At 34.4% G+C, this 21,114-nt stretch overlaps 2 protein-coding genes across 4 annotated transcripts; both read left to right on the forward strand.

The window, feature by feature from the left end:
* Positions 1–2,284: 2,284 nt before the first annotated feature.
* Positions 2,285–16,259, forward strand: LOC147407496 (Phosphorylase superfamily protein). 3 transcript variants are annotated; one of them, XM_086436092.1, is made up of 9 exons: positions 2,285–2,577; positions 2,721–2,784; positions 4,530–4,621; positions 6,912–7,018; positions 7,675–7,749; positions 9,986–10,060; positions 14,100–14,192; positions 15,674–15,872; positions 15,975–16,259. In XM_086436092.1, the coding sequence occupies exons 1-8, from the start codon at positions 2,484–2,486 to the stop codon at positions 15,869–15,871; spliced, it is 798 nt and encodes a 265-aa protein (XP_086292218.1). In that variant the 5' UTR covers positions 2,285–2,483; the 3' UTR covers position 15,872; positions 15,975–16,259. The 3 variants fall into 3 exon arrangements, with proteins under 3 accessions (XP_086292218.1, XP_086292216.1, XP_086292217.1); XM_086436090.1 differs by having other exon boundaries at positions 15,982–16,259; XM_086436091.1 differs by having other exon boundaries at positions 15,674–16,259.
* Positions 16,260–16,393: 134 nt separating this feature from the next.
* Positions 16,394–19,491, forward strand: LAP5 (Chalcone and stilbene synthase family protein). Its single transcript, XM_086436087.1, has 2 exons — positions 16,394–17,953; positions 18,276–19,491. The coding sequence occupies exons 1-2, from the start codon at positions 17,767–17,769 to the stop codon at positions 19,265–19,267; spliced, it is 1,179 nt and encodes a 392-aa protein (XP_086292213.1). The 5' UTR covers positions 16,394–17,766; the 3' UTR covers positions 19,268–19,491.
* Positions 19,492–21,114: the final 1,623 nt, after the last annotated feature.

The raw sequence follows: 21,114 nt of genomic DNA on the forward strand, positions 1-21,114 counted from the left end.
AAGTTGAAGGGGTGTTATTAAAAAAGGTGGAGAAAAGAAAAGACAATATATAGTTGGAAAAATTACTAAAATATAGTAAAATATTTTAATATTTACAAAAAATAATCTATATTTTTAAAAATTACTAAAAACAAATTTAGTCGTTGAACAGTCTAGTGTTTTAGTAACTCGCTGGACTGTCCGATGTTTTAAATGTAATTACAAAAGCACCCTATAAATTAATAAGGGCAACCCACACTATAGCCGAATTATTTTGTCTTTTATGGGTAAAAAGTTTCGGAATGTGCTAATTTTTTGTGAGGATGATTTCTATGACGAGGAGATTATTCTCACAAGAAATTAGTTCATTCAGAAACTTGTACCCCATCAAAATTGGTTTACAAAAAAATGGACTATTTACGATTCTTGACCTTGCTTTGATGGGGTTAGAAGTTTCATAATGGGCTGATTTTTGGTGAGGATGATCTCCACATCTTAGAGATCTCTTACAAAAAATCAGCTCATTCCAAAATGTTTAAGCCATACAAGATAAAAAAAAATTTGACTATGGTGTAGGTTGCCCTTATTAAGTCGTGGGGTGCTTTTATAATTACCCATTAAAGCAAGTTATTGAAACGTTGGACAATCCAGCGTTTTAACTATTCCAAGGGCATTTTTGGTCAAACAATGAATTTTAACACATTAAAACGTTGGACAATCCAATGAGTTACTAAAACACTAAACAATCCAGTGACTTAATTCGTTTTTTATAATTAAAAAAATATATATATATATATATTAAACTCTTTTTAAGTAATTTTCCCAATAAAGTTGAATAAGTATTCTTAAAAAATGATAGAAGAGATAAGGGAATAAACTTGAAGGGGTATTATTTTAATGGGAGAAGATGATATGCATAGTTGAGAGTTGTGGACAAGATGTATCCATATTTAGGGATAACCGTCATGTTTTATTATATAGGTAAGAAAATCAATGGTTGTGATTTCTATTGATATTAATTTTAAAATTACAAAATCCATTTCATTCAAATTTTTATTCCCAACCCAATAATAATAATAAGGCTCCATATAAAGAAATTTGAAACTGTAGTCCATTGGAGCTTGGTTTAGATATCAAAGTAATTAGAGCTAGAACTTGTCATACTCTTACAAGTTTCAATTCTTATAAGTAACACCAGAACCGAGATCATAGTTCTTAGATTTAAGTTGATTACGGAACAAATTTTAATACTTGAAGTATACGATAAGGTTACTTGCAAAATATCAACTAATCATAAAATTTCTTAAATTAAGATCTCATATAGCAAGGCTTTAATAGTGGGGACTAATTTCACTAAAGTTAAGATCTTAAGAGTAAGTGAATGGTTTAGAATAAGTAAAAAAGTTCGGTGCCAATAGAAACTCTCTCTATTCTTTTTTTTTTTTTTTTTGCTAGATTTTAATTTTTTGGGTTTATGATTATAAATGAGCCTAATCATAATTATAAACAACTATTGAAATTGTTTGAATGTCTTATAATGATTTGTATTGCTACAATTTGAGCCAAACCCTTCTACTGTTGGAAGAATGTGTTTTAATCTTTAATTAGAGTTTGCACGTGCCAGAAGCAGGGCATTCTCTTTAAGGTTAAGAAGGTAAAAATGAAAAAAAAAAAGTTAGGGGAGTATTATTAAAAGAATTGATGTTAAGTAGGTAAAAGAAGATAAATAATAAAGTTGAAGATGTATTATTAAGAAAGAGGGAGATGAGGAAAGACAGTAACGGAGTGAAAAAATAATAAAATTAGAGAGATTTATAGATTAAAGTGCGCCTAAAATTAAGGGGGTGAAAAAATATTAAACTTGAGATATTATTAAAAATCTTTGAGATTAAATATAGTAAAATCTGAGAGATATTATTGAAAATGAGGTAAACAAGATGTATAATAAAATTGGAGGGATATTATTAAAAAAGAAGAGAAGATTAAGGGGAGAAAGTACACTGAAGTTTGAGAGACGCTATTGCCGCATTAACTTTTACTTATGCCCCAACAATTCTTAGGTTAAATCAGAAAAAAAAAAAAAAATAAATTGTGCATAATTGGTGTGGCGTTAGTAAAACGGTAATAGTAACTCTCTAAAGTTGATTTTTGCGAAGAGGAGAGACAATAAATTGATTAACGTGGACCCGAAATGAAGGTTGGATGGATTGTTTATCCTTATAACAGCAGCACCCACGGTCTGTAAAAAATAAAAATTGGGGTGTCAATAGCATCTCTTGAAAGCAAATAAATAACTATTGGTCGGTCAAGAGGAGTGAATGAACATCATATCTCATACACGCGGAGAGTGGGATTTCCATTGATGCGTTCGGTTCAGCGTCTGACATCTCTCTCTCTAGAAAAACCGTTGAAACCGCGTTCCTGAGGATTCAGACCTGCAAATCAACAGCGGGAAGTGTGTAGAATCCTTCGTTACTGAGTTCTTCGGAGAAAAAGCAAACGCCATGGCTCCTCAAGATGATAACAGTGAAGTTGCAGAGGAGGCCGTGATAGCTCAAGTAGAGAAAAAGCCCATATTGACGATAGTTATCGTCATCGGTACTGTCTTCTTCTTCTTCTTTTGATATCTAGGGTTTATGTTCTATTCTCTATTGTCTCTTCTCTTCTACTATTGAATTCTGTTCTTCGTTAAGATTTCTAATTTTTTTCTTTTTATTACCGATTTTGATTTGGAGTACCAGCTATGCAGACTGAAGCGATTCCGCTTGTCAACAAGTTCCAGCTCACCGAGGACCTTGATTCAGTGTTAGTTCTTCTTTTCTCGTTCATCTTCTGTTTCTGGTGATTGTTAGGGTTTTAATCTCCTTAAGAATCTGTTTACATGATTGCAAATTTGTTTTACCATACTGGTCAAGAGTTTGGTGTGAGAGCGTTTTCTGCGCCAGAAATTTATATTTTTGAGGTCCAAAATAGTGACCCAAACAGGGCTTTAGTTTTGTTACCATGTTATCAGATGATGCCAACAACAGAGAGCGTGAACATATAGTACAGCTCTTATAAGGATATTTACTTTATATTGGTAAAATTTATGGATTTTTCTAATCTTCAGTTTGTTCTTGGTGTCCTCTTGAGTATTAAATGTAAATTCATCTAAAAAAAATAAACTAAGTACAATAAAAGAACTAAAAGGAAATATCTTTATGGATCTCTTTATTGATTTTTGTAAAAGATGTTGTTTGTCGATGTGCCAACTTAGTTAAGTTGGTAAGTTGTGTGGTATGCTGATCCCAATGACCTGGGTTCAAAACTCGTTGAACCCATCTTCACGCTGTAGCTGACTACTAATCCTTACTACCAAGGGGAAAAAACAAGGATGCTTTGGTATGAATCACCCCTCAAGTTACTAAAGCATTCTTGCATTGACACGTGTTTAAAGAGGTTGAGTGACTGTCCTGTTGCTGCTTTGCATTACTACCTAAGCATTCCTTGGATGGCATAGACTTGAGCATGACTATATGCATAGTCACCAAGTTGGGGTTCGGGAATAAGTCGGCTAGGGAAAATTTTGGTAAAATCAAGAAACATCGGAAAAAAGTCGGGAAAAAACCGAGTTAGGTTAGGGTTATGTAATCGTTCCTTCTAGCATTTGTTTTCATATTGTTTCATCAAGTTCCATATTAAAATTAGCTAGAATGATAAATCAAGAATTCTTATGTTGATATCGTTTATATGCATCCAACAAGTAACCATAGATTCACAACATATTCCAGGTTTAGACTATTCAAAAATATAAAAAAGAATACAATCATGAGTTCGAATTAGGAATTTAGGATTTATTAACGAATCAAAAACAACAAATCAATGTCATTTTCATTTGCATCCACATTATTCGTGATTTAATTGTGATGTTCATAAAAGTCATGTATTATTAAAAAAGGTGATTAAATCAGTGAAGGAAAAAGTCGGAGACTTTGGTGACTATTTTATATGTTCATTGAATAGAGCATGCATAAATGGTCTTGAGTTAGCTTATTTAGGTGCATCTTACCAGTTTTCTATGGATGCTAGTCTTGACTAGTAGGTTGGTCTGTTGTTCTATATGACATGATCAAGTTGCTTAATCTTGTTGATTGTGCTGTTTTTCGACTATCTATACTTGTACGTGGCTGCTTGATTTCTGGAAACTTTTGGCTTTTGTTCACATGAAGTTTGTCAGCTATCGTTAGACATGGAGCCCTTTCTTGTGCTTCGGTATTTTGGATGACCGAAACTTTTGGCTTTCTAGCCTGTTTGCTTACCACGGGGTCACACTCACATGCGTTTGGGTCTCATAGTAGGAGAATTTCTTAGTTCTGTACCACCTGTTTTCACCATCAACACGTGTCCTTGACAAATCTATATGAGCAATAATAAAAAAATTTTATGGTGTTCTAGGTTGTGTATTTCAGTCATGGCGTTGCCTTTCTATGCTATCACATTGTATTCTTAAGATGGAATTTGACTTGTTTTGGGTATTTAGGTTCTGACATGTCCTCTATATCATTCCTCAGGTTTCCTAAAGGGGTCCCTTGGGTCCGATATCATGGTATTTACAAAGATTTGAATATTAATATTATCTGGCCAGGAAAAGATTCAGTTTTGGGTAAGTATTTGTTCCTCAATTTGTTTTCTATTATTTTGTTCAAAATGAATAACATTATTGATGCCATCTAGGCAATTGATTTTTCTTCTATTGCCCACTTATAGTTGTGAATGTAAAAACTCTTTCATCTCCCAACATCATGATTTTATGAATGGTTTTAGTTCTGGAACATTCAAAGTGGATGCATCAGGTCCAATAAATTATTGATTTTGTAAATCTTTATGGATGAAGCTTGAGGATGCATGAATATAGAATGTTTCAGAAAATAAGTTACCTGACACACGCTATAGTATAGTGCTGTTGTATTGATTATGTTACCATTGCTTGCGGTAGACTTGTAGGTCATGGTAAGTAAGTGTCCTGCTGGTTATTTGGCTCACGTGTATTAAGCAGTCACCAAAGTCATCGACTTTTTCAAAAAATTGTGTTTAAATCACGATTTTAAAGGCTAACGATTAAATCAGGACTTTTTCAAAAAGTCGTGATTTAAACGAAAGTCACGATTTAAATGTGATTTAATCCCGACTTTTTGAAAAAGTCATGATTTAAACACAAAAAAATGTGATTTTTTTTCTTTTTCTGAGCAAGTTATTTTAAAAGGGTTTTTTCAAAGACCATTTATTCTTAAGTTTAAAATAGGATTTGATGATATAAATGATAACAAGGTGAGATTTTGGGAGTGGTACCAAGGTGAGATTTTAGGAGGATTGGTGGTGCAGAGACGGACCTCTCAAGGACTTATTCCCAAATCTTTACGAAGTGTCTTTGAAAAAGAACCAAGTTATATCTGTTTTCAAGAGTAGTGTTAATGATACGCTAAATTAGGACTTTAGGTTTCGAAGAACTTTCAATGATTGGGAGGTGGAGGTGCTTGAAAGGTTCATTTGTATGGTGGAAAATAGCTTTGTGCAGAACCCATCGGAAGATAAGAGGGTGTGGGGAGGCACTAGGGATGGAAAGTTCATGGTCAAATCTATGTATGTTGGTCTTGTCCCCAGGAGCAATGTAGTTTTCCCTAAATCACTCATCTGGGGAGGTAAAATTCCACCTAAGATTTCGGTTTTCCTTTAGTTGGCGACCTTAGGGAGACTTGCAACAGTGGACCAACTGGTTAGAAGAGGTGTTATTTCTCCAAATCAATATTGTATGTGCAAATCCGAGGAAGAAACGGTGGATCATTTATTCATTCATTGTCGGGTGACTCGGCACATATGGTCGCATTTCTTATCTTTGTTCGGTATTGTGGGTTGTTATCCTCGTTCAGTTAAAGCGGTCTTGGAGTCTTGGATGGTGTGGGGAGGGTCTTTTTTGTCTTCTAAACGGATTCTCTGGTTCTTGGTCCCTTTTGCGATTTGTTGGGGTATATGGAAAGAGCGCAATCATTGCATCTTTGAAGGGATAGTATCTATGTTGGAAGGATTAGTTTTTTCTATTTTGGAGTTGTTGTACTCTTGGACCAAACTTTATAAAGAGTTCAAGGTGGTTTTTTTTGAAGATTTTGTTAGGCGGTGGGAAATGATTTGTTCGCTGCCAAGGGTCTAACTTGTAGTTCGTGCTTTGTTGTCTTTTCCTTTTGTTGTGCTGTTTTTCTTGTTGGTTCCTTGTTTTGGGTTGGTCATCTTGACCCCCTTGTTCTCTTTTGTAATAAAATTATCTTTACTGATAAAAAAATAAAAAAATAAAAAAATAAATGATAACACCACTTAGTAGAAAAAAATATATTATCTTAACACTATTTCAAAATTTTCCCGATTTTCTCTCGGTTTTTTTGTTTTTTCCGACTTTTTCCCTTGCCAACTTTTTCCCAAACCCCCCTTGGTGACTATGGTATTATGTAAATATCATCATTGTCATTGAAGCCTTATCCCAAATATTTGTGTTGGATAAATGAATCATGTTCCTCCATAGTCCATTCAAATCTGTTCGGAGCCAGTACTTAATGTTATTGGAAGTAGGTTCATATCCAATTTCACCATCTCAATCCAAATTCTATGGATCTTCATCCCACTCTTTTAGCATCTTCAACTTGCATATTCCTTCTAATTAGGGTTTTAGGATTCTTGTTAGGAGGTGATGGATTTTTAACCAAGCTGCCAACCTGATACATCCCTCCTTTATCCGTGCTTGAGATTGGTAATGTATTTGATTCTACTTTGCACGGTTACCCTTTTGCGAATACATCATAGATCTGAAGGCACACGAGATTTCTCAACTTTGCCATCCTAAGTGGCCTTAGTTTTCTTTTACTGTCATTTGATTGTTGGAGCTCACTAAGTGTTTTTTCTTCCAGGAGTTGATAGTGTAGGAACAATTTCTGCATCTCTTGTAACATATGCTTCTATCCAAGCATTACAACCAGATCTTATCATAAATGCAGGCACTGCTGGTGGCTTTAAGGTATCTTTCTCTTTCTGAAATTCAGTCTTCTTGAGCTGTTTCTGTATCATCATTATGGAAGCCTTATCTCAAATATTTGGAGTTGGCTGAAGGAATCATGTTTCATAATCAGAATTTAGAATTACTTATCACTGTATTATTTCTGTACTAAGTGGAAGAGGTGCCTACTTGCCCTTACTTTCATGTGGTGTGTAGTCTATTGACCGTATATTATAGCATACAATGATGAGTTGTGGTTATCAATACAATTAAAGGAAGAATTGTATGAAGTCTTATTGGAAGCATAATGCTAAGTAATAATTGGTTAGTTCTGTCAGCAGTCTGGTCTTTTAAGGAAGTTTTTCTGTATTCTGCTTTTCCTAGTTGTTTAATTCTTCCTGACGTCCTCTTTGACACTTTTCTTTTTTTGCTTCCAAACAAACTGAAGACTAACTTCAGCATAGCTTTGTATGATAACGAAACTTTAGGTTTCCTTGCAACAAAGAAGGAAAATAATATATAAGCTACTTTCTATTCTAGCTTGTCCTTAAAAAATTCCATTTGAGTGTGCACTATCCTTGTTCCCTGTTTGATGCCAATAATGGGAATTTCTCTTTGAAATGGATGTAAAGCTCTGTTTTGTTGCATTCAACACAGTGATTCTTGAGTGTTTTCAGGCCAAAGGAGCATGCATTGGGGATGTATTCCTGGTTTCTGAGGTTGCTTTTCATGATAGACGGATACCTATACCTGTAAGTTCACTTTCTTTTATGGGTATTACCTGTATGTCTTCATAATATTCATTTCTTATATTTCTCCCAATTGATGCTTAAGTTAATTGGGTTTGGTAAAGCTTCTGAGTTAGCTGGATAACCAAGCTAGAAATGCAGAATGGCTTGCTGTATTCTCTATACATTCAAATGAAATTTTATATCGAAAATCTCGAGTGTTCTTCTATTTTAGAATAATTTCTCTATACTAGTTGGATGGTTTTGATTGTAACTGGGAATCTGTCATTTCCCTAGATTTACTGGATAGTTTTTCCATTGATTGTTTTGTATCTTTTGTTCTTTTATTCATCTTTTGGTAATGCTACTACATTTTTATCACTTTTTTCCAATACTGCCATTCTCGTTATTGATTACAAAGAAAGGTATCTGTCTTTCAACTTCTTTCATATCATCTAGTAGGGAGGAAGGCAATAATTGAGAAATTACAGCCCAGACTCGATCATTTTAAATGGGCTATCTATCTTTTGTAGGTTCCAATGTTTTGATAAGACTGACAGTTTTCTCAGCAGTACCTTTATTCCAAAAATAATTAGAAAAGCTCCAAAACTTTTTAAATTTCTAAAAATTAAATGCAAAGAGCACTACAATATTAAAAAGTTACAAATTTTACTAAATAATTATGGGCTTCTCTAAACAGTTTTCTCAGTAGTGCTTTTATGCAAAAAATAATTTGAAAAGTTCCAAAATTTTTTAAGAATAAAATTAATGGAACACTGCAATATTAAAATTTTAACTATATATTGGTGGGCCTTTCTACTTGAAATTAAGGAACAATATTTGTAGCTGCACCTATACATACCTGATGTAGGGTAGAACACACAAACCTAGAGTTTATGTTAAAAATCCGGTTCTAGGGTGAAATCCCAAGAATTAAGAGTAATGAAGAATCTCTATGTTGAGCCAAACAGACTAGAAACTTCAACCTAGGTTTGAGAATGATGGAAATCAATCCTAAACACTAAAATTAAGAATCAATATCGGGTTCTTATGCTCAAAAGAAAACAAAAGAAAAGGGAAGAAAAATCTTATTTTTATTTTTTATTAATCAATTTAAAAAAAAAAAATTTACTTCAGAGTTTGTTTATTGGAGCTCCTTATATAGATAACTCCTTCATAACAATTTAGAAATCTTCTAAAATACTAAAAAGTAACATCCTAATCTATCTATAAATATTACTAACCTTCTAATCTTATTAGAACTCAATTTCTACACCTAAAAGGATTTCTAATTATAACCTAAAGAATAAAAATGAATTTAGAGAAGAATAGAAACATAAAACAAATTAGAAACTATCTAGGAAAAGAAACTCTAAAATTGAAATAGAAGCTTACTAGGACTATTTAAGCAACTTAAAAAATAGAAACTCAATAAAAGAAAGAGTCCTAAGAGAAGTTGGACTAGGTCTTGAGGACCGGTCAAAGATTGGATCTAGTTGACGAGGTCAAATCGAGTTCACTCGGTTTTGACTAATTTGACTCAGTCAATGTTGATGATTTCTCTCTTTGATGCATCTTAACTCAATCATAGGTATTGAGATAAGTCTTGGTAAGCCTATCTACATCAATACCTTCTTCTTAGATGCCCAGGTATGGATGTGAGATACATTTGGATGACTCTAAGATGATGCTGACCCCAATATTTGGGGTAGGGATATGACTGTTTATTTCCCAAAATTGAGATATTGTAAATTTTAGTGTGAGGTTATATGCATAATGATTTGTTAACAGTGTTCTATTCGTACGTATTTCTTGACAAAACAAATAAGGAAAATGTTAGGCATTAAGAAAATTACAAGTTGTATGATAAGAAATAATAAAATTGTATGGTCGAAGTATCCATGCGGTATCTAGTACTGGATTCAGTGTCTTATTGTATCAGTACTGTATGCTAGACATGTTGAAGTATTCATGTATCGTAGCCCACACCAGGGTAACACAGGTTATTGATGAAACCAAGATTTCAATCTTTGATTTTCAACATCAAGTGCTATTCTGTTAGTCTACTTGATGATGGACGTTCGTTACAAAACCATCATTTTGACCTAGAAAGTTAATTGATTTGTTATTGAATGCTTTGCTGATTTGTCGACCTTTTCCATATTTTAGAGTATTTCAGTATTTCCTTTGCAGTTTTAGTGTGCTTAGGTTTTGGTAGTTTCATCCCTCAAACTTTATTTACCTCCTAATTTATCTACAGGTTTTTGATTTATATGGAATTGGTGCTAAGAAGACCTTATCAACTCCAAATCTGGTGAAGGAACTCAACCTGAAGGTGATTATTGTGCCTCTGCAATATTTTAAAATCTAATTTTTCTTTTTTGTCCTTAATTTTTTTCCCTGAACATTAAAAAATTTCCTTAAAGGATAAGGACAAATGCAAACAGAACTTTTCAAGTGGAGATAACAAATTAAGCATATAGTCCCACATGATCTAATAAGAGTATAGCAAATTAATTAATCGTAGGATTTCCTCCCTATGATATGAGAGATACAGTTAACTAATGTAGACTTCTTTTTGCAGTAGGTAAGGTGGAATTGCAAAGGATCACTGCCTGACATTAATAGAGAGAAATGTGTTACAATTTATGATATTTCATATTTAAAATCGTTTGTGACCTTGTGAACATTACTTTAATAGTTTACTGGGGAGTTTATTTAGAGTTATGAATCACTTAGATATGGGTCGTAACACATGCTGTAATACCCTTCCTATTGTTATAACTAAAAAAAGTCCACAATGAGTTCTAGAAAGCTACAATACAAGCACCATCCAGAACACAATATCTGCAAGCAAATGTACAACACTTGGCCTACATGTAAGGGTCTTCTGGATCCACCATCCAAAACATGGGTGTTAGGTAAAAAAGAAAGTCATATCAGGTCATTACATAACCTTCATGCTCTGCATTTAATTTTTCTATGAAAACGAAAGATGAACAGGATGTTTCTTATCGGGCTGGATTTAATTTAATTTAATTTTATGTTAGCGACATGTTTCTTCTATCCCTTCCCACAAGGAAACTTTCTTTTTCTTTGTGAGCATCGTAAAAAAATTGCTTCCTCTGTGACCGTTATCTTTTTTTTTTTTTTGGCCACTTTCTCCACAAAAATGCCTTTGTTGGCAACTCACAATTCTTCACTAATTATGTGAAAATTCTATATATTCAGGTTTTTTTTTTCAGTCGTAATTTTTAATGTTGTTTGTAGTAACTTAGTGCCTACCTATCCAAAAGATTAAATAAAATATAAAAGGAAACACTAGCTCACCCATCCTCCTTTCTCCCTTGACCACACATCCTTCTTTTATTCTCTCCTTTAAAAAGTACTTTTCTCAGGAATTTACAAAATCTCAGCATCTAAATGGTGAATTGGCTTACAGTAAAAGATAGCCATTAGAAAGCTCTGAGATCCTTACAATGATACCTGTTCTTATTATTATTGTTGTTGTTGTTGTTGCTGCTTTGATATTAAAAATCCTATGTACCCTTAAGTTCGATTTTTTTTTTCAATGAAAAAAATGTTGTAAAGAATATTAATATGATTATTTGAGTTACCCACTTAGCCTTTCAACTTTTTTTTTTATTACTTCTAAAAAAAAAAAACTGTGTTATTGATAAATTGATACGTAGGACTTATGGGAGCACACAAGGTATTCAATTTCGATTTCAAAGTCCATTTTGGTCAACTTGGAAATGGAATTGTTTTTTTAGAAATATTTCAATCAGTGTGCATGAGTGCTGATATTCTAACTAGAAAGTCTTCACTCGGTCAATACTTGGCTGACATGGCATGCACACAGAACTATAGATCTGTTTCCTTGGATACACAACTGCAAATCCCCATAAAAGATGTGCAGTTGTGTATCCCGATGAAACAGATCTATGGTTCTGTGTCCGTGCCACATCAGCCGAGTATTGACCGAGTGAAGACTTTCTAATTAGAAAATCATTATTCTAGTTAGAAAATATTGTGAAAATGCAAAAATGGTGTGGAAATTTCATTGAAGCTTTAGGAATTGATAAAACAAACATTTACACATATTCATACGATAGAAAACCATATAGAGTGTAGAAATGAAGGTCAACAACGTTCTGCTACATGATTGGTAAGTATTTGAGAGCCTGATAAATGAAAAGACAACTTTATTATACATGGAAATGAGAACACCAACTACTTACACCTTAATAAGTAAAACGATCACTTAAATGAATAAACTATTAATTACTACATTCATTAAATTATACATTTTTAAATATGTTGATACAGGATCGATGATAATATGGAATTTGATTTTGAAAAAGTAAGGGATTTAGGGAAATCTGGTTGGGGATTGAGTTAAGGATTGAGGTGACAATGGGAGATATAAAAAAATGGAATTTGATTTTGGAAAAAATAGGGGATTTAGAGTATTTGGCTATAGGGTAGATTTGGTTTAGAAGATTAATGAAGTAAGGGTTAAAGAAAGTGGGGAAGGATTAAAGGGTAAAGCAAAATGGTGTTTGTGGGTTTCAAGAAAACAAAATTTATGGATTGGGTTCTTGAAAGGATTAAAGGGTTCTTGATGGTTTCTTGATTTCTCACAAATTAAAAAAAAAAAAAAGATAGATGATAAAAAGAAGATTAAAGAAAAAAAATGATATTTAAGTTGGAATCACCCTAATGATTTCCATGGCATCAACCATGTTAAATGCATCAACATTCAAAAGAAAGCAGAAATTTCATGTTTATTCCGTTCATTCTCTGTAAATAAACCTTACAATCTATATATAAAAAATATCAATCAAGAGTCCTAATAAAACTAAAATACCTAATTTTCGTAATTTTCTCTTTCTTAATTTTCAAACCTTAATAAACTTAAATAAAAGACAAAGTAAAGTTATGAAACTGCCCCAAAATGTTATAATAAGACCATGGGCTAATAAAACATCAAAATATATCCAAAAAACATAAAATTAAAGCCATAAACGGAAATCTAAATAAAAATTAAGATCTACTCTTCAAGATTTGATGTTCCCATCAATTCTCCTTGACTAGGAAGATTTCACCATTGACGAAATAAAATTGTAATAATTCTTATCATCAGTTGTGTTCCACATTCTATGTATGAATAAATTACTAATATATCCAACTAATTAGAACATGGACAATTGTATGTGTTTGTTTATATGCACATGCTAATATGGTTAGAATATATATTTATGTATATTGAAAGATATGAGTAATACTTTTTTATTGAATATTGTTATGTGGAATTTACAAGTCCTTTCTACGAGCAACATATATTTAGTTAATTTTTAAAATACTATCAATATTTTCAACAATGGATATTTTAGTCAAAATATATTGTTTCTCAAACATTTCCAGTGAAATTTTGTATTTTTGTACCCAAATTGTTACTTCCATTTCATGTTGAGCCTTCTAGAAATATATATATTTTTTTGGTATATTACGTGAAAATATGTCGAAATGTATTCTATGGAAGCATCTAAAACATTAGCAAGGGAGAACTAAAACATAAATAATTTAAATTCCCTACAAATTTTTTTGTCATCTACGTTCTCATGTTCAAAGTGGTCTTTACATGTTTAGAAGCTTAAGATGACAGATTGAAGGATGTTTTTGGGTCATAAGTTTCAGACTGAAGTAGCAAGTAGGCTGTTTATTTTAATCTTTCTATGTGTTCTTTTATTCATTGTGAAGTGTCTGTTGAGCAAGGACCAAGAACACTAGTTATTTAAGGGGCTTCCTGCAAATTTCTTATGAATAATTGGTGTATGCTTTTTACGCCAAATGCTTCCTTTGTTTTCAAAATGCAGCTTTAACATTAACATCTAATTATAATGGAAGATAATTGTCAAGAGCCTATGACATCCATCTTCATGTCGAAATCGAAGCATTCATGGAATAAATCAGTATAGGGCTTAATTTAACTGTTATCACCAAGTTGACATTCCTTTGAAAAATATATCTATGTGGATGAAAAATCACATCCATCAAGTAATTCTTACCATCCAATCAGAAAACTATTTCTTGTTATACCGTCTCTCTTGTCTACATTTACTATCAAAAGAGAGCATTTGGCTGAATTTCGAAGTAGACCAATTTCTGCGACATTGCACTCTTATAAGCTGGACAAATCTTGATCAATAAGCATGCACATCAATCATATGGTAGAAATTGCAGAATCCAGATTATTATAGAACAATGACATTGGGGATATCCTATCATTTATGTTTGAACATATTGATGAGTGACTTGTCAAAATATATATTGACAAACTTTTATTGGTATTTATGTGCTAATCATCTCAGGTTGGCAAATTGTCTACTGGGGACTCTTTGGATATTTCGCCACATGATGAAGCTGCAATTGTCACAAATGATGCTACAATTAAAGATATGGAGGTAACCTTCTGATATCACCCCGTTTTGACCATGTGAAAGTGAAATATAGCAAAAAGGGTTCGTTCTGTTTCATTCCATGATGCGAGTCAAATGGGCCTCTTTCCCCCTTCAGTTGAATGATATACCATTGCTAAGCAATAAGGAACCAATACATGGAAAAAAAAGAAAAGAAACTTATTAACTGGTAGTCTCCTAGTCACTGTTAAAAGCTGAGAATGTGGGCTACTACTTGGCCGTAAACATCTCTTTCATTGAATGTTAAATGCCATATAAGTTCCAAGAAGATGAGAATTAATAAACATCTTTCTTGATAACCTTGTCAATGAGTATCTGGAGTGTTTTCAATATTGTATTGAGAAATAAAATGTTCTCAATAGTCATTACAGGCTCCCATATACTCATTCCGTCTTTACTGTATAGGCCCAATCGTCACAATGATCTAGTTATTTCTCTGAGGTGTGGGTTAGGGAAGTACTTGAAATGATTCAATAGGTTCTCCGGAATGTCCTCTGTCAAGTTATTTCAAATTGGTTACCCTTTCCTTGGGACTTTTCTCAATTTATGAGGAAAACTCGAGTCCTATAAATCCAATAATTCGAATCCCGATTTGAAATTTTGCATCAAATCCCACTCATGATTTTACCATCCAATTTGATTTTGGACAATGTCAATTTCAACACTCAAAAGAAACATTGTTCACCAGGCTTACAACTTATTTCATATTGTTATTGCTGTGACACAGACGATTGCCTATGAAACTACAAATGCCTCACATTAGATGTGTCCATATTCATCATACCCATACATGGGCAAGTTTTTAAGGTGGAAAATGGTGAGATTGAGACGGTGGTCAGATCGGAGAATTATTACATTGGGATAGGATATCTGATGCCTAACATGATTAGGTGACTCTTACTGTAACATGTACTCGTTATATTGTTTCATCAGATTGTACAGAAACTTGAAATACTTCCCCTAGAGTAGTCTTCTTCTATCAGCTCTGTAGTTTTGAGCAGTGAGTGTTATACGCAGCACCATATCAAGTAAGGTAAGAGTTGTGCTACACTGCTTGCGTTGGACCCGGTGTCCAACAATGAGTTGACCTGGCAGTGTACAGATAACCATAGATTTATTTCCTTGAGAAACAAGTTGGAAAATCAACGGTTCTCTATGCACTGCCAGGTCAACTCAGTGTTGGACCCAGTGTCCAACGCAGACAGAAAGCATTTTCCATAAGGTAATTCCATCCACTTGCATAATACAAGAAAAGTTCGGCTTTACCATAATAACAATAATAATAAGCCACTTGAATAAGACGGTCAGATTGGTTGGTAATTTTCTTTGTTACACTTGAGATGTTTGTCGGTCCTGTTTCCATGCATGTCTTGCAGTGATGTATGTTTCAGTTTCAAATTGTCTCTCTCCTGAGCATAGGTGGTAGGTAGGTGGAATTCCAATAACGCAGTTACTTTTCATGTCAGGGAGCAGCTGTAGCTTATGTGGCAGATCTCTTGTCAGTTCCCGCTATATTCATTAAAGCTGTGACTGATATTGTTGACGGTGATAAACCAACTGCAGAGGAATTCTTGCAGAATTTAATCACGGTGACCGCTGCTCTTGATCAGGCTGTCACCAAAGTTGTGGATTTCATAAGCAGAAAGTGTGTCTCTGATCTCTGAGGTATCCTATCATCAGGAATTCTTGTTTCTCATAAATATGTCAATGAAACTTCCTCTTATCATCGCTTGTTGTTTTATTATTGCTTTGTTTATGCTTCATGAGCTCTCAGATTCCAGATGAAATGAAGAGGCAGACCAGCACTTTTGCTTTCGAGAAAATTCGTTGTTCTTATGTGAACATTCCTGGTTTTTGAGTATGGTATCTTCCAGTTCTTCTGCTCAATGGGTGTTTTAATGACATTGAGTCTATGTTTGATTAATAAGTGAGTGATATAGTTGGTCAATGTGTGTTGGAGCTGCTAAGCAATTTAGTAACTATTTAAAAAAAAAAAAGAATTATATTATGTGATTGATTTAGCTTTTAAAGATTTTTTTTCCCCTTCTCTTAGTTCTGATTTTGAGTTGAGAGGATTTCAGCAAGGGAAGAACCACATCATGGGGGAGTTTTGGGTATACTTGTTGCAATGGTTGAGAACTAATGTTTCTTAGCCTCCAGCTTAAGTAGCTGCGCCTAGGTGTTGGACCTATACCAGGCTAAGCTTCTGTCCGTTCCACCCTCGGTGGATCATAGGCTTCCAGATTGCTCTTCTTCCTCTCCACGTTCGCCTCTTAATCCACACTGGGCCTTGAAATATCCCCAATTTGTTTGATTATGCCCCATCCAACTTAAGACTATGAGGAAGGATGAAGTGCATTGGACGCCACATGTGTGAATCCAGTTTAATCATTCATAATATCTTCCAAGATTAGTGCATGGCAGACTAGTAGTGTGAGACCTTAGCCAACCACCACGAGTGGAAATTTTAAAGAACATTATTTAAATTTTGAATTAAAAAACACTAAAGCTTCCTTTCTTAAGTTTAGTTGACTTAATAAAATTTCTACTGGCACACCAAATGGAAATAAAGTAATTCATATTACCTTCGTTTCCATTTTCACGGCCTCTCTCTCTCTCTCTCTCCCTTCCCTTCTCCCACTGACTCTCTTTTCCGTTACCCACGCTGTCTTTCATGGTCTCTCTCTCTCTCCCTTTGCTTCCCTTTCCATTTACCCTCCTTTCTTTAAAATCCTAGCAATCTATTATTCTCTCTCCAAAATCTCAAACAATCCAAACTATAACCCTAAGTCTCTTCCTTTTATTTCAGTCAAAACTAAAATATCAAACTACCATTTTCTTCTTTCTCTAATTTGGGGAAGAATACTAAAGAAAGTGTAGCTTTGACCGTGTAATCTTAGAGATTTAGATGGATCTCTCTCTTTCTCGATTTCTTTAAATTGAATTTTAAGTTTTCCTCGGTTCAAGTGAAGATGTACAAATATTAGGATGTCATGATGAAAATTTAAAAATAATTTTCCTCACTTCCTAATCTATTTAATTATTATTGGATTCTATAGAAAAAGGTTGGTGTGGCAATATAAGTTCTCAAAATTAATTGCGTGCTTAGCTCATCTTCACTCTTCAACACAACGTGTACCCTATGCAAGAATTAGTACATTAATCAAGTGGTTAGGACATATTAATGGGCACAAATTAATGTTAACTATGTACACACCATCGATCACGCCAATCTGCATACAAAATCTACTACACCTACAATTGTATCCAATTAAAATTCAAAACCAGCTCCTACTCTCCAACCACACCTTCCATCCATGAAGGCCATGCTCCTCAACCAATCCATTATAACAATTACTACAAAATATTTCACGTCTCCCTCACATTTCATGTTTAAAAAATAATTAAAAAACTACACGCTTTTCAAGCTTTTACAAAGTCACACATCTAACATAACAAGATGAGAATTCGACTATATATGTTGCCAACCCTCGCTAGTTTTCTTCCAAAGCAACAAAAGGCTTAATATCTCCCATCAAATAAGAGAAAGAAAGAAAACATGGGAAGTGAAGGAGAGGCCACACGAGGAGGTTTACCCAAGAAGGCCAACCCAGGAAAGACTACTATTCTAGCTATAGGCAAGGCCTTCCCTCATCAGCTTGTGATGCAGGAGTTACTCGTTGATGGATATTTCAGGAACACCACATTCGATGATCCTGAACTCAAGAAAAAGCTTGCTCGACTCTGTAAATTTTACTCTAACCCATTCTTCCTCTTTTCACTTCTTTGAATTGAAATAGAAATTAAGAGAACTAGGTAACAACGCGTGACATGTTTCTATGATTTCAAGACACATTCTACTAGATCAAAATGTCATCCTAGTTGGATGATCATAATCTTTGAAATCGATATATTTTAATGCACCATTGAATAGATTCTGATCATCTAAATAATGCTTGGAACATTTATAAATAGTGGTTAAGGTATGCATGATTAAGGGTAGGAATAGTTGGTTATCCATACTGACTGAATCAACTGTCGTTTTGTCCTCCTTTGTTCCTCTTGTAGGCAAAACAACTACAGTTAAAACTAGGTATGTGGTGATGTCAGAAGAGATCCTAAAGGAGTACCCAGAGTTGGCAATTGAAGGTCTCCCCACTATAAAACAAAGGTTAGATATCTCTAACAAGGCAGTCACGGATATGGCTATTGAAGCCTCTCAAGCATGCATCAAGAGCTGGGGAAGACCAATTTCAGGCATAACCCACTTAGTCTATGTCTCATCGAGCGAAGCTCGACTTCCCGGAGGTGACCTATACCTTGCAAAAGGTCTCGGCTTGAGCCCTGAAGTTCGTCGTGTTATGTTATACTTCATGGGCTGCTCGGGTGGCGTTGCGGGTCTCCGTGTCGCCAAAGACATTGCCGAGAACAACCCAGGTAGTCGCATTCTACTTGCAACGTCCGAGACCACCATCATTGGGTTCAAGCCTCCAAATCCAAATCGCCCGTATGATCTCGTGGGTGCGGCTCTCTTTGGGGATGGTGCTGGTGCCATGATACTTGGCACGGACCCTGTACCGGGCATTGAGATGCCCCTCTTTGAGCTGCACACGGCAATCCAGCACTTCTTGCCAAACACCGAGAAGACGATAGATGGGCAACTCACGGAAGAGGGTATCAACTTCAAGTTAGGGAGGGATCTCCCTCAAATAATTGAGGATAACATTGAAAAGTTCTGTGCTAAGTTGATGGGGCCAGTTGGGTTCAACGATAAGGAGTATAACAAGTTATTTTGGGCCGTTCATCCGGGTGGGCCAGCGATCTTAAATCGATTGGAGAAGAGGCTTGATTTGTTACCGGAGAAGTTGATGGCTAGTAGGAGGGCTCTTATGGATTATGGGAATGCAAGTAGTAATACAATTGTGTATGTGTTGGAGTACATGATAGAGGAGAGTTTGAAGATGAAGGAGAAGAAGGAAGATTGTGAGTGGGGTTTGATACTTGCTTTTGGGCCTGGGATTACTTATGAAGGGATTCTTGCAAGAAATCTCCTTGTTTGAGAATAATTTTATCCCTTCTAATCTCAAGCAGGTCTAGTTCTTATAATTACACCAATTCTGGTCTTTTTGTTACACAAAAATTATTGTTAGCAGAAATGTAACTGTTTATTTTCAAATTTCACTTGGAAAATTTTTATTTCGATAATCAAGGATTAAGAGACCTCATTGGTATTTATTTGAGGACTTAACAATATGATAAGTAAAATTCTTAATCGAAGTGTATCGACTAATACATGAAGGCTGGATTTGAACTAGATATAGCTCTAGATATGGTAAAACTGTTATTAATCCAAGTGTATTCCTGAATTCTCTTGACAAAAAACTCCCTTGGAGGCATATATGCCAGCACAGAGGAGCACGAGGAGTCGAATATTTCTGATTTCTTAGAGAAATTAAACATGAAAGACAGTGATCAGACACTTTTGAACTTCAAGAATCTCTTGCTTTGATCCATAGAACGGGATGGCTTTAAATGAAAAAATAATAATAATCAAAAGTTGAAAATCTCAATTATAAAGATAAATTCTAAAGTTAGAACCTAAAGACATCAATCAGACGTGGTGAAAATTATATTCTTCTTCTACTTCTTGGGGAGTTACAAAGGCCAACCCATTGACAATGATGTTCACATCTCCATTGCAGGGGAGAGTAGGAGCAAAGGGTGTGTTGGGGGCTAGAAACCTTGGGAATTTACTATCCCTTGCAGATGGAGAAATGGGTGATGCATAAAAGAGAGTTTTGAGAGCTCTTCTTCTCCTTTGGCCTTTTTCAAGAGGCTCTTAACTTGACATCGAACCCGGCCAAGGTGTTTGTTTTGGTTGATCCCTGTATTGACACTGGATGGTGGGATTTCTAAGCTTCCCACAATAAGCCCAACATTGGCGAATCATTCGTAATATCGATAAAAGCTTATTGATGATGGGATTTCCGGTTACAAGATCGCAAACCAAGTGAGTAATCCTTCTCATAGATGATGGGGTTTCCATACCATCCAAACATAGTTATTTATCTAAGATTTCAATTCTTCCATGTTTCAACAAATGCATAATGTTTTACGGAGTTAAGATCCAAAATATAAACCAAGATCTAGATATATCAAAGAAGAAGAAGGAAAAAAATGTAGACTAGATGAGAAACAGAGTTGAATGATATTCTTTGAGGATAATTGTTTTGGGACTATAAAAAGATTAGAAAATTGGGCCCAACCTTGGTGAGTGGCTCTCTCAAACCATTTCAAAACTAGTTGTATGATTAAGGTTGAATTAATTAATCTGTTGCATTGCTTCTAAATCTTCTATCACGAAGGGATGATTCCACCATGAAATTCATCTACTAATAAGGTAGTGAAGTTCCAAAATTCAAATCTAATCTTGACAAAACTTTTTTTTGGTCCAAGAACTTGTTCATCTTAATCATTTTGTTAGTTTTCATCTTCTCGCAGATTAAACATTCATGTGTAGTACTTCACTTCAAGAAGAATGTGTGTATTAAATGTTCTTTCCATTTACATTTTGGCTTATTACTTACTACGTCTCAATTATATATGGGTCAAGATCCGGTGACAATCCTTATTTGATGATCCTTCGTTTTATAGTGTTACTAGTTTTGAAATAAGCTGATTTTTTATGGGACCTCCTCACCAAAACTCAACCCATTCTGTAACTGTTTAACCCCATCAAAAGTTATTTACAAATTAATCGTAAAAACTTGTAGTTGATGATTCTTCAACTTGTAAACCATTTTTGGTGGGGTTGGAAGTTTCAGAATGACCTGATTTTTCATGAAGATATCTCTTCCCCATAGAGATCATCTTCGAAAAAAAAAAAAAAAAATCAGATCATTTTAGA

Source organism: Akebia trifoliata, chromosome 3, assembly GCF_017979445.1.
Source record: "Akebia trifoliata isolate Shusen 1 chromosome 3, ASM1797944v1, whole genome shotgun sequence".
Classification (NCBI taxonomy): Eukaryota; Viridiplantae; Streptophyta; class Magnoliopsida; order Ranunculales; family Lardizabalaceae; genus Akebia; species Akebia trifoliata.

Excerpts from the sequence above, each read along its gene's own strand:
- LOC147407496 (XM_086436091.1), top strand. The coding sequence starts at position 2,484 with ATGGCTCCTCAAGATGATAACAGTGAAGTTGCAGAGGAGGCCGTGATA. Across the intron at positions 2,578-2,720 it reads GACGATAGTTATCGTCATCG|CTATGCAGACTGAAGCGATT; the intron begins GTACTGTCTTCT and ends TTGGAGTACCAG. Across the intron at positions 7,750-9,985 it reads ATAGACGGATACCTATACCT|GTTTTTGATTTATATGGAAT; the intron begins GTAAGTTCACTT and ends ATTTATCTACAG.
- LAP5 (XM_086436087.1), top strand. The coding sequence starts at position 17,767 with ATGGGAAGTGAAGGAGAGGCCACACGAGGAGGTTTACCCAAGAAGGCC. Across the intron at positions 17,954-18,275 it reads GAAAAAGCTTGCTCGACTCT|GCAAAACAACTACAGTTAAA; the intron begins GTAAATTTTACT and ends TTCCTCTTGTAG.